The sequence below is a fragment of the Onychostoma macrolepis genome, chromosome 02 (genome assembly GCF_012432095.1).
Source record: "Onychostoma macrolepis isolate SWU-2019 chromosome 02, ASM1243209v1, whole genome shotgun sequence".
Classification (NCBI taxonomy): Eukaryota; Metazoa; Chordata; class Actinopteri; order Cypriniformes; family Cyprinidae; genus Onychostoma; species Onychostoma macrolepis.
Genome location: NC_081156.1, coordinates 13,207,128 through 13,227,389, shown reverse-complemented (window position 1 = coordinate 13,227,389; position 20,262 = coordinate 13,207,128). Strand labels below are relative to the sequence as shown.

At 37.3% G+C, this 20,262-nt stretch overlaps 1 protein-coding gene across 1 annotated transcript; it reads left to right on the top strand.

Moving 5' to 3' along the window:
- Positions 1-8,854: 8,854 nt before the first annotated feature.
- Positions 8,855-16,000, top strand: LOC131524572 (serotransferrin-1-like). The gene is made up of 17 exons (XM_058751792.1): positions 8,855-8,955; positions 9,048-9,199; positions 9,282-9,382; positions 11,239-11,423; positions 11,678-11,813; positions 11,896-11,951; positions 12,086-12,246; positions 12,450-12,597; positions 13,095-13,234; positions 13,342-13,438; positions 13,526-13,546; positions 14,228-14,389; positions 14,497-14,647; positions 14,759-14,826; positions 14,927-15,114; positions 15,324-15,486; positions 15,654-16,000. The coding sequence occupies exons 1-17, from the start codon at positions 8,919-8,921 to the stop codon at positions 15,698-15,700; spliced, it is 2,013 nt and encodes a 670-aa protein (XP_058607775.1). The 5' UTR covers positions 8,855-8,918; the 3' UTR covers positions 15,701-16,000.
- The last annotated feature ends 4,262 nt before the right edge of the window (positions 16,001-20,262 follow it).

The following is a 20,262-nucleotide window of genomic DNA, read 5'->3' as shown; positions in this document are numbered from 1 at the left end:
TCAATTTTGTTTAAAGCGAGAGTTTCGGGGGCTCAAATTGCTTGAGATTGTATAAAGCCCTATTCGGACGGGACTAGTTTTCCAGGGGGTCTTGGTGATTTTAATCCTGTCCGAATCTGCCACGTCTGTGTTTTTCTCACACAACCTCTGTAATAATTCCAGAGCAAATTACCTACTGTTTTTCAGCAAACTCGGTGATCCTCTGAGAAAACTAATCCCGTCCAAATGCGATGTCTGTCATTGCCGGTGATTTTTTTTTTTTTCTTTTTTTTTTTTCACAACGCGTTTCCTTGTGTGTTTTGGCCAACGTGTATTACCGTAGACGCTCTTATCGCGCGCACATTTGATATATTTGCCTCTCGGCAAAGAAAAAAAAAAAAATAATAATAACAATAATAAAATCAAGAGCCAGATCACGTAAACAGTTAAGACTGGCTATTGTAATATCAGCATCAGGTAAAATTATTCACGTTCATTTCTGCACTCAATTACATAATGTTTTAATTACATATGTACCTTTATGAAAATTAAACACGGGTTTATATATGCAAATAAGTAACTAAAATAAGAGTAAAGTAACCACACATTAACATGGTTTTGTTATACTAGCCATTTAGCTTCATCATGGTATTTGTGTGATTATATTAATGGTAATCAATCCGAATGACTATAGGCAATGCACACATACAGAGCGTGTGATCTCTGAAACGCCCACATGTCCAAAACAGACCCTCCCACCTCTGTAATAAACACGGACATGTTAGTCCCATCCGAATTGGTACATGAAAATCGCAGACATCAGGTGATAAGAATCGAAACGCAAACGTAGTTTAGAAAACTAGTCCCGTCCGAATAGGGCTTAAGGTATGTTTACTTGCTGTTGCATTATTTATAACATTCATGTGCAAACAGGTTATTCGGTAGAGTTGAGTTTGTTCTTCGTAAATCAGTGGAATCAAATTAGTTTGGTTGTATGGAAATAATTGTCCATACTTGGACAAACAATACCCCAAATTATGAGAATATGGACCAGGTGTACTGCTTATTTTAATGATAAGTTCAATTTCAATTCAATTCAAGTTTATTTGTATAGCGCTTTTTGCGATACAAATCGTTGCAAAGCAGCTTCACAGGAAATTAAGTTTCTACAATATATTTATATATTGTAGAAACTTAATATTTAACTTATGGCAAATTTGGTAATTCTGTGTGTTGTCAGTGGGTTGGCATCATCTCTTCTCAGGTGTTTGGTCATCTCAGACCTTTTAAGGGTTGGATCCAGACTGAAGCTTCAGTAATTCCTAGTTACCAGCAGAAACAGAGAAACAAATAGAGACATAATTAGTGTAGCTGCTGTTCCATCTAAGCAAAAATGATTTGTTCAACCCAAGCTAAAGAATAATAATGTACATTTGATCATATATGACTGCAGTACAAAATTATAAGATGCATTATGTGAATGCTTGGCTAAAGAGATGTGTCTTTAATCTAGATTTAAACAGAGAGAGTCTGTCTGAACCCCGAACGTTATCAGGAAGGCTATTCCAGAGTTTGGAGCCAAATGTGAAAAAGCTCTACCTCCTTTAGTGGACTTGGCTGTCTTAGGTACTACCAAAAGTCCAGAGTTTTGCGACCTTAGGGAGCAGGTTGGGTTGTAGCGTGGTAGAAGACTAGTTAGGTATGCAGGAGCTAAACCATTTAGGGCCTTATAGGCAAGTAATAATATTTTGTAACTGATACGGAACTTAATAGGTAGCCAGTGCAGAGAATGTAAAATTGGGGTAATATGATCATATTTTCTTGACCTGGTAAGGACTCTAGCCGCTGCATTTTGGACTATCTGTAGCATGTTTATTGAAGATGCAGGACAACCACCTAGCAGTACATTACAATAGTCCAATCTGGAGTAGTGCTGGGCGGTATGACCAAAAATTTATATCAGGGTATTTTTCAAAATTATACCGGTTTCATGGTATATGATGGTATTTTTTAGCTTCAGTTTCGGAACTTTCACGCTTAGTAACACATACAGCTGTGTCCTCGCCACAATACAATAGTGAAAAGAGACCCCTCTCAAACAGTGTCGCGTTCTGAACGTTACTTAACACCGGTATTTAGGGTTGGGAATCGAAAATCGATTCCAATTCTGGAATTGGATACTTAAGATTAAGAATCGGATACTTGTTATAAATGAATTTCGATTCCTCTTATCGTTTCGTGTGCGCACTTTTTTTCCACCTGGCAATCTGCCAGGACCTTACGCGGTAATCTAAACATCAGTTTACAAGATGGACCGCGGGAAGCGCTCAAAAGTGTGGCTACATTTTGTAAAGGCCGAAGACAAAGCTAAGTGCAACAACTGAAGCAACAACTTCAAGCAACAACTGAAAACTCATCTCTTTCGACAGCACTTGACTTCATCCTAAACTTAAAAAAAAAAAAAAAAAATTATCTTTACTTATTGCTTCCTTTGGTAGTTTGTATTTATTTGAACAATGCCTGAGACTTGGTGTTGCAAGCACTTCGTATGTCTGATTGCCTCTTCAAGATTAATCGCTCTATGTATTCCCCAATTGTAAGTCGCTTTGGATAAAAGCGTCTGCTAAATGACTAAATGTAAATGTAAATGTAAGTGTAATTGTAATAAGCTAATATGTTGCAAGCAAGGCGTCACAACCAACATGACTATCTGCAGTTGGTTCACCGTGTCGGATTAAAAGAATGCACCGTGTTTGATTCATTGCGCATCCCGAGTGCTGATTGCCCTTCATTAGCCGGCACTAGTACGGTAGCCTGACTACATCAGACTTCGTACTTCCGCTCAGTTTCATTTCGCTTCTGTACTCAGTCTGAGCAAACCATCTTCCAGTTTATCTCCGGCTCCGCAGCAGCCGGGCCAATCAACGAACAGAGGGCGGGCTGAGAGCCGTGACGTAGACGCTAAGTGCCGAATTTAAGATTGTAGTTTAGGTTAAGTGAGGGAAATCTAAAACGACAGCGGACATGGAGACATGGGATATTATTCGCTCTGTTGTGAAGAATATTCCCGGCATTTGCCAATTGAAGCCTGAACAAGAAGAATGTTTGGTTCACATTTTGAATGGAGTCGATGTTGTGGCCCTACTCCCGACAGGTTTTGGGAAAAGTTTAATTTATCAACTGTTACCGATCGTCAGCGAGAAACTGGGGAGGCCAAAGTCCGGCAAGGCGATAATTGTGGATGCGTAGATTTACGTAACATAATCTGCAAAAGTCGATCACAGTCATCTTCACTCCGGTATTCCGCTCGATGGTTTTGTTTTCACCGCATACCTGGTCTGACGCAAGAAGCAAGTCATTTGTAATTTTAATCAGGTGCAGTTTCTGTGCTATGGTGAGGCCTGAAACCTGACTGAAATTCTTCATGGAGATCATTCTTTTGCAAGAAGGAGCGCAATTGAGCAGACACAACTTTTTCTAAAATTTCAGACATAAACAGAAGATTTGAAATGGGTCTGTAATTTGCCAGTTCACTAGGATCTAGTTGTGGTTTCTTAATAAGAGGCTTAATAACCGCCAGCTTGAATGGTTTTGGGACGTGACCTAAAGATAACGATGAGTTAATAATATTGAGAAGCGGTTCTTCTGCTACAGGTAACAACTCTTTCAGTAGTTTAGTGGGTACAGGATCTAATAAACATGTTGTTGGTTTAGATGCAGTGATAAGTTAATTTAGCTCTTCCTGTCCTGTAGTTGTAAAGCACTGCAGTTTTTCTTTGGGTGCGATGAATGAAGCTGAAGTACTAGACGCCATAGAATCTACATTTGTTACTGTATTTCTGATGTTATCTGTTTTATCAGTGAAGAAATTCATAAAGTCATTACTATTAAACTGTGAGGGAATATTTAGATTGGGTGGCGTCCATGTTATTCCATGCAATTCTAAAAAATTCCAAGTTAGTTTTTCTCCATTTGCGCTCAAGATTACGAGTTTCTTTCTTGAGAGAATGGGTATAACTGTTGTACCATGGCACAGTGCGTTTTTCTCTAACCTTTTTCAATTTGAAGGGGGCAACAGCTTCTAATGTATTAGAGAAGATAGAGCCCATGTTGCTAGTCATTTTGTCTAGTTCATGTGTATTTATGGGTACACAGAGCAGTTGAGATAAATCAGTCAGGTTATTTGTGAATCTGTCTTTAGTGGCTGGAACAATAGTTCTGCCTGGACGATAACACAGAGCCATATACTGTAGTTAATATCAGTAATACGCAGCATGCATGATACAAGGAAATGATCAGTAAGATCAATTCCATGCGATATAATTAAATCTAGCGTAAATCGTATTAAAACGATGAGTGGGCCAGTGACGTTTTGCTTGACTCCAAAAGTCAAGTCAAGTCACCTTTATTTATATAGCGCTTTTTACAATACAGATTGTGTCAAAGCACTTAACAGTATCAAATTGGAGGATAGAGTGTCAGTAATGTATAATGATAAGATTAAACACTCAAAAGAGTTTATTAGGTCAGTAAATGCAAGTCCTAAAGCATCATTTGTATTATCAACGTGAATGTTAAAATCTCCAACAATTAGCGCTTTATCAACATTAACCAGTAGATCTGAGAGGAAATCTGCAAATTCTTTTAAGAAATCTGTATATGGCCCTGGTGGTCTATAAACAGTAGCCAGAGCAAGAGATAGGAGAGATTTATTTTGCATATCTGACAGTGTAACATTAAGCAGAAGTATTTCAAATGAATTAAACCTCCTGTATCCTGTTTTCTGAGTAACATTGAGAATATCACTATATATTGTAGCGACACCACCGCCACGACCAGTCTGATGGGGCTCATGCTTATAACAGTAGCTTGGTGGAGTAGACTCATTTAGACCAATATATTCATTTGGTTTAAGCCAGGTTTCAGTCAAGCAGAGTACATCAAAACTATTATCTGTGATCATTTCGTTTACAATAACTGCTTTGGGTGCGAGTGATGTAATGTTTAGGAGCCCAAGCTTTAAAAATTGTTTTTGTTCATTTATTTTGCATTTTTCTGGTTTAATCACGATCAGATTTTTTCTAGATCCTGCATTAAATTTATATTTTGACCTTACTATTCGGGGAACAGACACAGTCTGTATAGATTGGACATGCAAGTACTTATATCATTTAAGTGGGTAGAACAAAAGTCATCATAGCAGTTATTTGAGAATGGGCTTACTAGTCAGATGGAGCGTAGCATCCTGGAGATGTTGTCTGACAGGAGTTCTGCTCTGACTCTGCTGGGGTGCAGGCCATCAGCACAAAAAAGCCTAGAACGCTCCCAGGAAAGATTCCAATTATTAACAAAGAGCAGTTTCTGTTCTTTACACCATGACAATAACCATTCGTTTAAAGCAAAAAGTCTACTGAACCTTCTGTGTCCTCGTTGATACGTGGGAAGCGGTCCTGACACGATGATCGCCGTCGCGGGCGATGTGCTGCGTACCGTCTCGATCAGGCTCCTGAAATCCCTCTTCAGTCTCTCCATCTGCCTCAGAATTTGTGGTGTAGCGATCACAAAACCCAGTTTATCATAAATAATAAAATTCAACCTTTATTAAAGACAAGTACACTCTAAAAAATGCTGGATTAAATACAACCCAGCGCTGGGTAAAATATGGATGAACCCAGCGATTGGGTTGTTTAGACCCAGCAGTTGGGTTACTGCCCAGAAGGTTGGGTTAAACGTTTAACCCAACTGTTGGTTGAAAACAACCCAGCATGTGTTCTGTCCAATATTTACCCAGCACTTGGTTGTATTTAACCCAGCATTTTTTAGAGTGTACACTAATACAAGTGAAGTGATACTAAAATAAGAACAAATGAAGACATCAGATGCAAAAACCATCTGAAATATTCTTCTAAAATCATTATTATCAGGCTCTTATGTTTATGTTCAGTTATTTCACTGTAATGGCAATGAAAAGGACCTATATTTGCCCGATAAAAATGATAATTGTTTAAAAGAAAATTTCAGATTTTGACATTTGTGATTGAATGAGACATTTAATTTTTGTGTGAACTATGCCTTTAAATGTTGCCCTGTGCCCTTGTTTACACGGAAATGATTTGTTTATGATAGAATATTATATCCGATACCATTATTGTATTTCCTGAAAAAATGTAAAAATGGAGATGACTACTTATTGCAAGGGCTTAAATATGGAATTTAATCTAACTTTGCTCTTTGTGTTTTACAGGAAGCTTGAAAAAAGTCAGTGTCAAAGTGGTTAATCAGTGACGGGAGGAAACTGTTCTGCAAGGTCACGTAGTGGAGAGCAAGATGGGTAAGTCTTAATGGAAATACATCTTTAAAAGACAAGAATCATCCATTTTAACTGAAAAAGTGGCACAGTGGCTGAATAATTGTTGTCTTCTCATAGGGCCGTTGGGAGAGCGAGGACAGAGGAGTGAGGAGCTGCACTGTTGGTTTGCTTGTGAAATGTATTTTAGAGTTTTCAGATATGCATACACAAACGATACAGGTTATGCCACATAATGTTTGTCAGGAGCTTCACTTTTAACTTTTTTTTTTAAGTTACTTACGTTTTATAAAGTTGTAAATATACAAGTTGTAATGGTCATGTTCAAATTATTCCAACAAAACCTTGCTTGAAGCATTCAGAATAAAAGTTATGACGTTTTTACAAGAAATAAAGTTTTTCAGGCGCTTAAAATTAACTTTTTTTAGATACTTGTTTTATAAAGTTGTGATAGTCATGTTTAAATTATTCCAAATAAACTTTGCTTAAAAGCATGAACTACTGGTTTCTGTTTATTGAATACCTTTAGCATTTTAGTGGATTTAATGTTTTTTTTTTTTTTTTTTTTATGCATTTAGCAGACGCTTTTATCCAAAGCGACTTACATTGCATTCAAGTTACAGTTTCTACATTTTATCAGCGCTTGCTTTCCCTGGGAATCGAACCCAAGATCTTGACGTTGCTAGCGCCATGCTCTACTATTTGAGCTACAGGAAAGCCCTGTGTAATGTTTGTGTTTAGGGGTTTACTGTAAAATTAGGTAACCCAAGCAGACAAATATATTAGCCCATGTGAATACCTGTTGTGACCAATAAGAGACCTACTGGGTCCCATCACTAACCCATGTAGGCATCAAATGGGAGCAACCTGGTTAACCCATATGGGCCCTATATGGAGCCCATCATCAGCCCATCAGGCCAGTCAAACACTCGTGCAATTTTTGTGATTTAGAAGCAGATACTGGTACCTGCAATGTTTAATCTGGACGTCATCACACTTCTGACACCCCCCCAAAAAGGCTCTTTTGGGACTTTGCTGAAACTGAATCAGTTTGTACTTTACGCTCTTGCATTGTGTAATATTTACAATGTACACAAGTCAAATACAGGCCAGTTCAATGATTGCCAAACAGTGACAACACTGTTTACTCTTTACTCTGAGCAAATGTTCAGGAAATCAGGACTAACTGCCACAGAGATTTTTCCTTAACTATAAGTACTTGAGTTAAAATTCCAGTTGCATTAACTACAATTCCAATATCACTGTATTTAAAAAAAAAAAAAAAAAACGCAATAAAGTTACACTAACATTTAGGCAAGTGTCAACTGTATAGAAAATGTAGATTCTAACTGTTAAACTGGTTGAAGGGTATTTTTCTGTAAATGTCAGGAAACAAATTGTCACTTGTTTTTAATGTAATTTTTGGTAACACTTTAGATTAGGGAACACATTCACTATTAAGTGTTTTTCCTCAATAAACTCCTAATTTGCTGCTTATTGATACACTGTAAAAAGATTAGTGTAATTTTAACTGTAAAATATTGTAAATATGCTATGGAAGTTAATAGATTAACAGTAAGTTCTATATACTCTATACTCTGTACTATATACAGGGAAAACTGTAAAAGATCTACTCATACATTTCATGTAATTTTACAGTAAAATGCTGTTAATTGTACAGTTTTTAGAAGTAAAAAAGAACAAATCAACATATAATTTACAGTCAAAAACTGTAAACTAATTTTCCCAGAATTCCCTGCACAACACTCAAATAATCATGTTTCTTAATAGTTTTTGTTATCAGTTATGTACATTAGGGATTTCTGTTACATTTACATTATTTTGGTGGTTGTCAGTATATGCTAAAGGTACAAAACAGATTTCAGTAGCAGTGTGCTTTGTTGAATTTACTGGTTTATATTAAAACATTTTGTTTGTAAGATACATTTTTTTTACTGTAAAATGTACAGTTTATTCTGTAAATGTGTTTACAGTTTTTCTGTAAACACATTTTTTTTTTTTACAAAATTATTCTGGCAACCACAGCTGCCAATTTATTATTATTATTTTTGTGTGTGTGTGTGTGTGTGTGTGTGTAAAAACTACTTTTTATTTTATTTGATTTTTTTACAGTAAGTAAGGTAGTTGTTGTAGCAGTTATGTATGATGTATTAGGTAGGGTTAAGGAATCCAGAATAATATCCAGTAATATGTGCTTTATGAGTACTAATAAACAGCAAACATGCTAGAAATATGCATGCTAATAAGCAACTATTTATTAGTGAATGCTGTTCCCTCATCTAAAGTGTTAAATTTTCTAGGTGCATGTACAGTATAATTGTACTACTATTAATTTATATATATAAAAAAGACAGCTAATATTTAATGTTACTGTTTGAATTTATCATTAACTTGACTGGGGAATTTCCATGATAGAAAATGGCTCCTTCTGCAAAATGTGAACTGGCACATAACCTGCACAAGCAGATATTGAGAAATCCTGAGCAAACGATGATGAGGATGATTTGTCTGGATGTGTTTGTTTGACCCAACCCCTTGTGCTTCCAGAGCTCCTATAAAAGCCTTGTATCTCCTGTCTCCTCGTGCCAGAAATCCGCGGTGAAGGCCTAATATGAACATCCTGCTCATCTCCTTGCTGGGGTGCCTTGGTAATTCCTATGTTTGATATTGTTGACATTTTCTTCTTCAGTTCGTATTTAATTATTGTGTTTAACATTGCGATTCATTGTTTTCCTTGCAGTTGTGGCACTGCCCTCAGCCGGCGCTCAAAAAGTCAAATGGTGTGTGAAGTCACAGAATGAGCTGATGAAATGCCAATACCTTGCCACCAAAGCACCAGAGCTTGAGTGTCATCTCAAACCTTCTATGACTGATTGCATGTCAAGCATCAAGGTAATAAAACATGCTTATTATTTTACCTCACACACACTTGGGCATTTTGTTAAGTCTAAATTAAATTGTCTATGATTTACAGGTTGGTGATGCAGATGCTGCAACTGCAGACGGAGAACATGTTTACCAAGCTGGACTCATAAATTATAAGCTCCATCCTATCATTGCAGAGACATATAAAAAGGTAAATATATATATATATATATATATATATATATATATATATATATATAGTGTGTGTGTGTGTGTGTGTGTGTAGAAAAATCTTAATTCCTGTATTTATATATATATATATATATATATATATATATATATATATATATATATATATATATATATATATATGTATATATATATATATATATATATATATATATATATATATATATATTATATACATAGATACTTATATCATATACACACAATGGTCTTCCTATGGGGACATTACACAGTCATAATGATTTTATAATGTATAAACTGTATTTTCTATCCACTTAACCTAACCCTACCCATAAGCCCTCACACAAAACTACAGACATTTTTAGATTTTGAAAACACTTCATTCTGTATGATTTATAAGCTTGTTTCTCCATGGGGACCTAAAAATGTCCCCACAAGGTCGAAATTCCTTTTTATTACTTTTTTATTACTATACTTGTGAGAGCATTTGGTCCCCATAATGTAGGGAATACCAGTATACACACACACACACACACACACACACACACACAGTTCAGTGATTTAGATGCACATTTCGAACATCTTCATTCACTGTAAAATATCCAACTGAATGTTTTCCAGTTTACGAAACCTTTTGAGTCTCAAATACTAAAAAATGCTATTTTCTTGAAACTACATAAAACCCTTGTCAGACCAAAAAATTGCCCCAAATGTTGTCCTAACTAGTCAAAGTTGTCTGAACAAAGAATTTCCTATTGTTGAAATGTTAAGGCTTTGTGAGTTCCCAGCATGCACTGCAGCATGAACAAATTATGCAGTTACTGTTATAGGATTATTTTTTGCTGACTTCATTTAACTTTTTTGTTGTTTTGTCATTATTGTTAGTTATTTGTTGTACTGTGATGTAAAGAGATCTTTACATCTTTTTAAGAATTGTTGATTGCCAGCGTTCTTAAGGTTTGTGTGTCTAGTTTTGAGGCCTAGAGTATGTCTATATCTATTTCCTGAATATCTTAGTCTTCTAAGATGATTTACAAACAATGTTATCTACATATTAGACTAAGGTATCCATCAAGGTTTCCATATCAATTCACTCGTTCGTAAATTGATAATGTGGTGACTTTTTACACATTCTTTTTTTCATTGCCCCAACAACAGTAATTGTGGTTTCAGTTGATGTGACAATAATTTTTTTATCAGCAAATAGGACAATTAGCATTGCATGAAAAAACAAATTTACGCTGGCTAAACAAAGTATCTTTACTGAGAAGAACTAAAAAATATTGTTGATAGAACTCAAAAGTCTTACTGCATTAAGTTTACTGCATCTTTAATTTTTTTTAAACGTTTTTTCAACTATTTATTTTTTTACAGTGTTATTCATGACCTATAGACCAATTGAGTGGTAAATACATAGTTAAATACATAGTTTATTGTTAATATGACAATGAATTAAATTCATTCATTCGTTTGTGTTTAATTAATAGAATTATGTAGTGTAATTCAGATTATGTAGTCAAATTCTATGACTGGAATTGTTATTTGATTTGCCTCTCATTATTCAGCTATTCAACCAAGTTGAAAATTCACTAATTTAAAAAAAATATTTGGGTAACACTTTACAGTAAGGTTCCATTAGTAGTGGGGCAAGATAGTCCAGTTTAATGATTTTTAATTTTGCTCTATAAAGGTTTCCATTCATTTCCCTTAATAATATACTGGATGGTGCGTCATCATAATCCTATACATGCTAAAATCCTCTCTAAGTATCTTTCAGTTTAGCAGTCTGTAGTTAGCATTTTAGCAGATTCTGATATATTTTGAGTCTGTTCTCCTCCTCTCTTCTCGGTTTCTTCTCTAGAATGCTGTTATGCTGTGGCTGTGGTAAAGAGTGATGCTAACTTCAATATCAATGATCTCAAAGGAAAGACTTCATGCCACAGTTCTTACCAAAGTCCTGAAGGCTGGAATATACCCATAGGAAGAATGGTAGCTAAAGGGGTAATTACCTGGGATGGACCTGAAGATATGCCTATTGAGAAGGGTTAGTGTGGCTAGATCATTAATGTATGATTATTATTACATGGCTACAAAGTTAACTCATAGCAATATTTAATTTAATTTAATTTAATTTTAAATGGTGAACTCCATGTTATAAGTAGGGTAATGTCATATAAATCTTTGAAGAATCAAATGTTTTATTTATTTATTTATTTTGTTTGTGTGAATTGTTTTATAAATAATGTGTAAAGGAATAAAGGGACACAGGTTTTTAGTCACAATTTTTGTGTTCTCTAGCTGTGTCACAGTTCTTTTCAAGCAGCTGCATTCCTGGAATATCAAAAGCCCAATACCCAAACCTGTGCCAGGCTTGCCAGGGTGACTGCAGCTGCTCACAAAATGAAAAATACTACGGTGACGAAGGAGCCTTACTGTACGGTTCACACTAACACACTCTCATATTCCATTATCTTCTGTCCATATGAAAATCAATATAACTCATGCATCCTTTCCAGGTGCTTGATAAATGGTGATGCACAAGTTGCCTTTGTTTGCCACAATGCAATTCCAGGTGATTAATATCTTTGCTAAAATATAAGATATTATTATTCATTATGCCACAAAACTGTGTAGGATATTAAAATTGCTGGTTAAGATTTCAAAGCTGCTGATGTTTAAGTTTCTTGTTTAATCTGAATTTTTAAGAGAATGTGAGGCAGAACTACCAGCTGTTGTGCATGGATGGCAGCAGAAAAAGCGTTGAGGAGTACAAGGACTGCTACCTCGCCAAAGAGCCTGCCCGTGCTGTCATCAGCCGCAAGGACACAGATTCAGACCACATTTATAAAGTCCTTAAACAGATTCCGGTATGATATCCCAAACGATGTTGCATCCTTTTAACTGCACATTACTATATTATTACTTAAAAAAATGACCCTGCCATTTTGGAGTTAAATAATTTCTATGTTGTAAAAGTAAGAACGTAGATCTAGATATTTAACCCCGTAATACAATACATTCATTACACTTTAAAAGCCAACTTTGAATTTTCTACTGTTGTGCTCAACAGGCCACAGATCTTTTCTCTTCTGATACTTTTGGGGGTAAAGACCTGATATTCTCAGACTCTGCGTTTGAGCTCATGGAGCTTCCTAAGAGCACAGACTCTTTCCTCTACCTGAAAGAAGATTATTATAAGGCCATGCAAGGCATTAAAGGTGACATACAATTGACTCAACTGTGCTAAATATACATGTAAACATATATGAATGTCATTGCATTGGGCAGTGATGTTTGTTTATATATTTGATATAAATATAATATTGATTAAATATAAAATAAATATACCAATTTCTATTTTAATTTGAAATCTATTTCTGTGATGACAAAGCTGATTTGTCAGCACTCAATACTCCACATGATTTTTTTCAGAAATCATTCTAATATGCTGATTTTGTGCTCAAGAAACATTCCTTTTATTTACACATTTTAAAAAAATTGTTTTGATTAATATTTCTGTGTGATAAATTTTATTTCAGGATTCTTTGAAGAACAGAAAATTCAAAAGCACAGCATTTATGTTAGATAGAACTCTATCAAGTTGATCAATTTAATGCATCCTTGCTGAATAAGAGTATCCAGTCCCCCCCCTCTATATATATATTTGGTGTGTGTGTATATATATATATATGTTGTATGTACAATTTCTCATCAGGTATCAAAGCATTACCCAAGAACAAAGTTGAATGGTGTGCCATTGGCCACCAAGAGAAAACTAAGTGTGACAATTTACCGGATTCTCCTATGGACTGCCGAATGGCATCATCTGTGGACGAGTGCATCAAGAAAATCATGGTATTGTTGGGTCACATGGATGAGTGCTGAGGTTGATGTCAATCATCTTTATGTGCTGTTCACCTGTAGCTTAATATTCTGTTTGATTTTCTGCTTGACTTTAAAAGCGCAGAGAAGCAGATGCTGTTGCAGTTGATGGTGGCCAGGTATATATTGCTGGAAAGTGTGGTCTAGTTCCAGTTATGGTTGAGCAGAGTGATGAACGTAAGAATACATTTTATATTTCATAAATCATTTCATAAGTCACCTGTTTGTAAGAAACCTAAAATTCTATTCACCTTTTCCTTGCAGAAAAATGCACTGAGGGTGGAGGTAAGTACTACATTTTTCCACTTTTATGAAGCATTGGTTTGTAACTTTTTTCTATGAAAACTTGTCTGCTAATCCTGTAATTTTTTACTCATCCACTTTTTCTAAACCTGTATGAGTTTCTTTCTTCTGTTGAATGGTAACCAAACTGATGTCCTGATGGTCCCCACTGATGTATGGGGGGTAAAAAATACTATAAATGGAAGTCTGTTTGATTACCAACATTCTTCAAAATATCTACTTTTGTGCTTAACAGAAGAAATAAACTCACCCAGGTTTGGAACAACTTACTTGCAAGTAAATGATGTCAGAATTTTCATTTTTGGGTGTACTATCCCTAGCTTCACACCAAGGACAATAACTATAACAATATAGTTTTAAAAATCTTACTAAATGTAAAAAAAAATTCTACACCACACCCATAATGATAATGGCACAAAGTCAACACCACAACCATAATGATAATGGCACAAAGAAATGATATAGTTAGAATGACTTTCAAAACTATAAAACCATTGACAGACAATCAGAATCTGTTTTAAAGCACTCAAGCATTTAAAATGGCAGGCAACAAAACTGCAACACACGCTTATAATAAACTAAACATCATTGTTCATTTGTGTGGGCTTTAATATTGCTGTTGTTATAGTTATCATTCTTGGTGTGAACGGTCCTTGTTCACAGAGGCCGCAAGTTACTATGTCGTGGCCGTGGTGCGTAAGGGCTCAGGTGTAACCTGGAATAAACTGCGAGGAAGGAAGTCCTGCCACACTGGCCTGAACCGCAATGCTGGTTGGAAAGTTCCAGATTCAGCCATTTGCGGCAAAACACATGACTGTACCCTATGTAAGTAATGCTAAATATGACAGCTGGTTAATAAAAAAAATTTTCTATGGACAATCACAAAGTTTTGGTAATCACATAAAATAGCACATTTTCTCTTCATTTCTCAGACAATTTCTTCAGTAAAGGCTGCGCTCCTGGTGCTGATCCCAACACAAACATGTGTGAACTGTGTAAAGGCAGTGGGAAGGCGGTAGGAGATGAGAGCAAGTGCAAAGCCTCTTCTGATGAGATTTATTATGGCTATGATGGGGCTTTCAGGTACCTCACCATATCCCGCACTGTAACTGAAAAGGATATGTGCTTTATGAGACTTGTACACTGACTCCACTCCGTAATCTGAAGCAGAATATGATCTCACTCTTTTTGTAGGTGTCTTGCAGAAACAACAGGTGAAGTTGCTTTCATCAAGCACACTATTGTTGGGGATTACACTGATGGTTAGTGTGGTTTGCATTAATTAATAAAGCTTCATAGTGTGACACATTTGAAAATGATATTTTTTGATCAGGTTTTTTCACTATATTTCTATATGCTTAGGTAAAGGACCAGGCTGGGCTAAGGATCTGAAGTCTGATGATTTTGAACTGATCTGTCCAGAATCACCAGACATATCAGTAAAACACACTGAATTTGCTACATGTAGCCTTGCCAAAGTACCAGCTCATGCTGTGATCACCCGGGAAGATGCACGCACCGATGTGGTGAACACTCTAAAGGCGGCTCAAGTGAGTTGATTGCAGTTCTTTGTAGCATTTTCTGTCACCTTCTTTTTTCGCACATTTTCACACATCTATTTCAATGTTGATAGTGCATGTTAGTAAAGGCAACTTTGTTGTTTTGCATTACCACACCAGATTCTTAACCTCCATCTGTTTCTACATTTTATCTACAGAGTAATTTGCCTTAGTTTTGAATTATCTTCCCTATGTTTCAGGCCAAATCGAATGTCCTGTTCAAGTCAGAAAATGAAAGAAACCTTCTTTTCACTGATACCACTAAATGCCTTCAAGAGAATACTAAACCTCTGAACGAATTCCTGACTTCAAAGTACATTGATATGATTGAAAGGTCCTACACAATTGCCCAGGGTGAACCAGGTATGATGTATTAGGTTTCCTACTATGTCTAAAATTTCCTGCAATGCCTGGTAAATTCTAGGTCAAAAACCGATTTTGCTACAAATGTAAAGTTTTATAGCCATGTCTTGTTGCTTTTGACTGTCCACTTATGATGTAGTGATTTATTCTAATGTTTTTCTTCACAGATCTGGTGAAGGCCTGCACTTTGGATAACTGCGTAGTAGCCACATAAGCTTTGCCTGATATGTTTCACTCAGCTAAGAATCTACATCTCTGAATCTGTTTCTCCTGATAAGTTACCAGCATGAGGGAAACATGATGTTAATGTTATGCAACAGTGTCAGTACAAATTCATATCTTATGATGATCAAACAGTTCACACTCAGGCACAGTGTTGGATGTGATCAGGTTTTTGTTTTATTACAACAGGGGTTGAAATTAAAAAAAAAATGTTTTCCTAAAAACAATGTGTGTTTCATAATTATAGTCTGAGTATTAAAAGGCAACTGTATAACCACTATAGAGAGAAAAACTTGCACCTTCTTCTTCATATCATGTCAAGCATTGTTGTCATTTATGGAGGAATGAAACTGCATTTCTCTTGCAGGTCCTGCTGTAACATAAAAGTAGTGTGAACTTTCAGACAATAACAACACACAGACAGACAGACAGACACACATTACTGTACACAAGGAAGAATGCATTACATAAGATACATAAGCACATAATAACATAAATGGCACACACATAACAGTACTGCTGGGAATTTATGAATAATTAAGTACCTGACAGTATTAAACACAGAGTATTGTGGAAAATAGTGGAAAACAGCAACAATCCTTGCAAAGTATGCATATGGATTCCTGAGTGACATGAGAAGATTTCTGTGGACAGACAGACACACATAGGTCATCATTTTTAACTGTGGCAGTCCTTTTTTTTTTTTACACCTTTGTGTCACATGCAAATTAATAGCATTTTACATATTGAAAGACTGTGTGTGCAAATCTTGTTAAACAATTATTGTTTAAACTATCAGAAACAAGAAGAACCACTTAAGTATCTGCAAATAATCAGATAATTAGATATAGGGGCTACCCTTTATTTTTCAGATGCTTGCTAAGTTTACTGCTGTTCAGAATTAAAATACTTAAGATTAATTTAAATTTTTAACTGTTAGAAATAATAATTTAATTTACTTAAATTGACCAGAACCCAAAAAATACTTCACCACACGGCAGGAGATGCCAGAAATGTTAAAGTGAGTGGACCTAAGTGAAATAGGTCAATGCCTATTTCAAAAATTCATTTTATAATAGCCTACTTGAGATAAAAAATAGGGATGAACATTTCAACAGCTATAAACAGCATTATCTATCAAAAGTAGCCTAATGTTATTGTAATCTATTAACCGTAAAACCCATATTTTTACTTATTACCACATTAGTGTCATGTCATAAAATATTTTTAATATGGCTGACTTTGTATTTTTTTTTTTTTTTTTTAAATCTAATTATTCTAAAATGAAACTTTATGTTCAGCTTTACTTTCATAAAAAGTGTTAGCTTGTGACTTAAAAAAATCAAAATCAAAATCAAATAAACTGTCCTGTTAAACATTTATAATGGGGCTATTCAATGTTTTTATCTTTGTTGGAACTGTTTTTGATTATGCCACTCCAATTTAATCTGGGTAGGAGATCCCAAATCTCCAAAAAATGAGGGGTCCAGCACTGCTATTCATTCATTTAATATGCTCAAGACAGAATTGCTATAAATGGCACTTTACTTTTATTAAATACAGGAATTTTGGTCTCATCTGATTTTGCTCACAAGCTGGCCAAACACTGCCCATAAAAGATGGAAATACAAAAGTTTAGAGAGTACTATAACACTTCCAAAATAACAGCAAACAATACATAGAAATACAATACCTCCATGAAATATCACAATTCCCCTTCAGGAACTCGAGCTGCGTCCAAAAACGCTATGGGAACTCCTTCATCGTGACCACGCTCTGAATCACGTGTAATCAGTCCAAAGGATGGGCGAGACATCATGGGCAGGGTGACATCATGACCAGCTGGTATAAAAGCACATGTGGTGGAACAGGCGTCAGCTTTCTGTCATTCAGCAAGCGATCTGTGTGTCTGTCAGTTTGATCGTGTTTTGTCAGTCTTATTTGGTGTTGTCTGTCCTTCAAGCACACTATGTCTAAAGCTCTAGACAAGACAAAGCATAAGGGCGATAGCAGATCACGTGTCTGATTGTGCGTGGTCTGCTTGGGAGCGAAGCATGCGGATCCCTCTCGAGGGAGCTGACTGCCCACACTGTGAGTGGCTTACGCGCTTCGCTCCCTGAAGGCTCTCTTCGAGGAGGGAGCCTTCAAGAGCACTCCTCACGGTGCTGGCCCCGCAGCTGCACTCGTGGAGTTCGCAGGCTGATCTGGCAGAGGGAATGGAGACGGGCGAGTCCTTATCTTCTTCCTCTCCTGCCAGATCTGGTGCCCTCTCCCTGGGATCAGAAGCCTGCTCCGTAGTCTCTTCTCCCCGGGGCGAGGGCTAGACGCTTCGCCTCTCTTCCTCCGAGGAGGTTGATGTGGTGAGCATCGACGAGTATTCGCCCCCTCAATCGCCCCAATATGAGGAGCTTTTGGAGGTGGTTACTCGTGCGGTCGCCAAGTTAAACATCGATTGACCCGCTGAGAAACAGACCAAGCCACAGAAAAGCAAGTTGGATGAACGCTTTCGGTGAGCAAGGCCACCACCTCCACGCCGGAGCCTCCCGTTCTTTTCCTGATCTCCACACTGAGGTGTCGACTAAGCCATTCTCGGCCCGCCTCTTCGTCCCCGCGTCTGATTACTACAGTAATGTGGCGGGACTGAATGATCGCGGCTACAGAGTGATGCCTCGGGTCGAACAGACGTTCGCGAGCTGTCTGTCCCTTGGAGTAGCATCGTCTCTGAAGATTCCGGCATTGCCGGCAAAGGGTATGCGGCAGTAGGTCAGGCTGGTGTCTGTCTGCACACAATGGCTGTGTTACAGGCGTACCAAGCCGACCTGCTGAAAGAGTTGGATGAGGGCGAAGAGATAAAGTCAGATGACCTCTCTGAGCTTTGGCGGACCGCTGATTTGTCTCTCCGCGCCAATAAGGAGACCACCCATGCCATTGGGCACTCCATGGCAGCTATGGTGGCAGCAAAGAGGCATTTATGGCTGACCCTCTCTGACATGAGAGACAAAGATTGGGTCTGCCTCATGGACGCCCCGCTTGCGCCTTCTAGCCTGTTCGGCGACACCGTCGATGCAGTTGTCGACAGGTACCAGGAGGCCCGTAAACAAGCAGCGGCATTCCAGCGGTTCCTAGAGCAGCTAGATCGGCTGTCCCCTGCCTAGCTGCTCCAATTACACCAGAGGTCAGTCTCGAGAGACTGATTCCCTTTAGTAGACTATTTAGCAGCGTGGAGACGACTGCCAAATGTATTTCGTTGGGTCCTGCACACGGTAGAAAAAGGCTATCGTATTCAATTCGTCGCTCCGCCGCCGCGATTCAGCAGAGTCATGCCTACTCTGGTTGGCCCTGAGCAGGCTCTGGTAATGGAACAAGAAGTGAACACTCTGTTGAGGAAGGAGGCCATCGAGGTGGGCCCTCCTCATGAGAGAGAGTCCGGGTCCTATAGCCGGTACTTCATAGTCCCAAAGAAGGATGGAGGGCTGCGTCCTATTTTAGATCTGCGTCAGTTGAACCGCTCAGTCATGCGACTGAAGTTCAAGATGCTCACACTCAAACAGGTCGTGTCTCAGATCAAGTCCGAGGACTGGTTTGTCACTATAGATCTAAAAGACGCATACTTCCATGTCTCCATCCTTTCCACTCACAGGAAGTTCCTGAGGTTTGCTTCTGGGGGCGAAGCATACCAATATCGGGTTCTTCCCTTCGGTCTAGCACTCTCACCCCGTACTTTCACAAAGTGTGTGGATGCAAACAGTGTAATATCAAAATAGGAAAATAGTGTCAATAATGTAAAATGACAAGATTAAGCAATCAATTTTCAGTTAAAGGCATTTCATTATTGAATTCAGTGATGTCAATGTCCAGCTCAGTTCAGTTTAAATAGTATCTGTGCAATCAAATCGACGATATCGCTGGAAATTAAGTGTCCCCAACTAAGCAAGCCAGAGACAACAGCGGCAAGGAACCAAAACTCCATCTGTGACAGAATGGAGAAAAAAACCTTGGGAGAAACCAGGCTTAGTCGGGGGGCCAGTTCTCCTCTGGCCAGACGAACCAGCAGTGCAATTCCAACTGCAGCAAAGTCAGATTGTCTAAATACGGTGATCTCGGAATAAGAAAGAAACAGACCATGCTGCATTTTGGACCATCTAGAGTTTGTTTATTAAGTGTGGAGAACAACCACCCAATAAAGCATTACAATAATCTAACCTTGAGGTCATAAATGCATGAATTAACATTTCTGCATTTGACTTTGAGAGCATAGGTCTCAATTTAGATGTATTTTTAAGATGAAAAAAGGCAATTTTACAATTGCTAGAAACGTGGCTGTTAAAGGAAAGATAGCTATCAAATAGCACACCTAGGTTCCTAACTGATGACGAAGAATTTACAGAGCAGCCATCAAGTGTTAGACAGTGTTCTAAGTTATTACATGTGGGGGTTTTAGGTCTGATAATTAACACCTCTGTTTTTTCAGAATTTAGCAGTAAGAAATTACTCGTCATCCAGTTTTTTATATTGACTATGCATTCCGTTAGTTTTTCAATTTTGTGTGTTTCA

What these genes read in the sequence shown, in the direction of transcription:
- LOC131524572 (XM_058751792.1), top strand. Translation starts at nt 8,919, where the DNA reads ATGAACATCCTGCTCATCTCCTTGCTGGGGTGCCTTG. An exon ending in ATTGCATGTCAAGCATCAAG is followed by an intron (nt 9,200 to 9,281) that starts GTAATAAAACAT and finishes TATGATTTACAG; the next exon opens with GTTGGTGATGCAGATGCTGC. An exon ending in ATTGCAGAGACATATAAAAA is followed by an intron (nt 9,383 to 11,238) that starts GGTAAATATATA and finishes GGTTTCTTCTCT; the next exon opens with AGAATGCTGTTATGCTGTGG.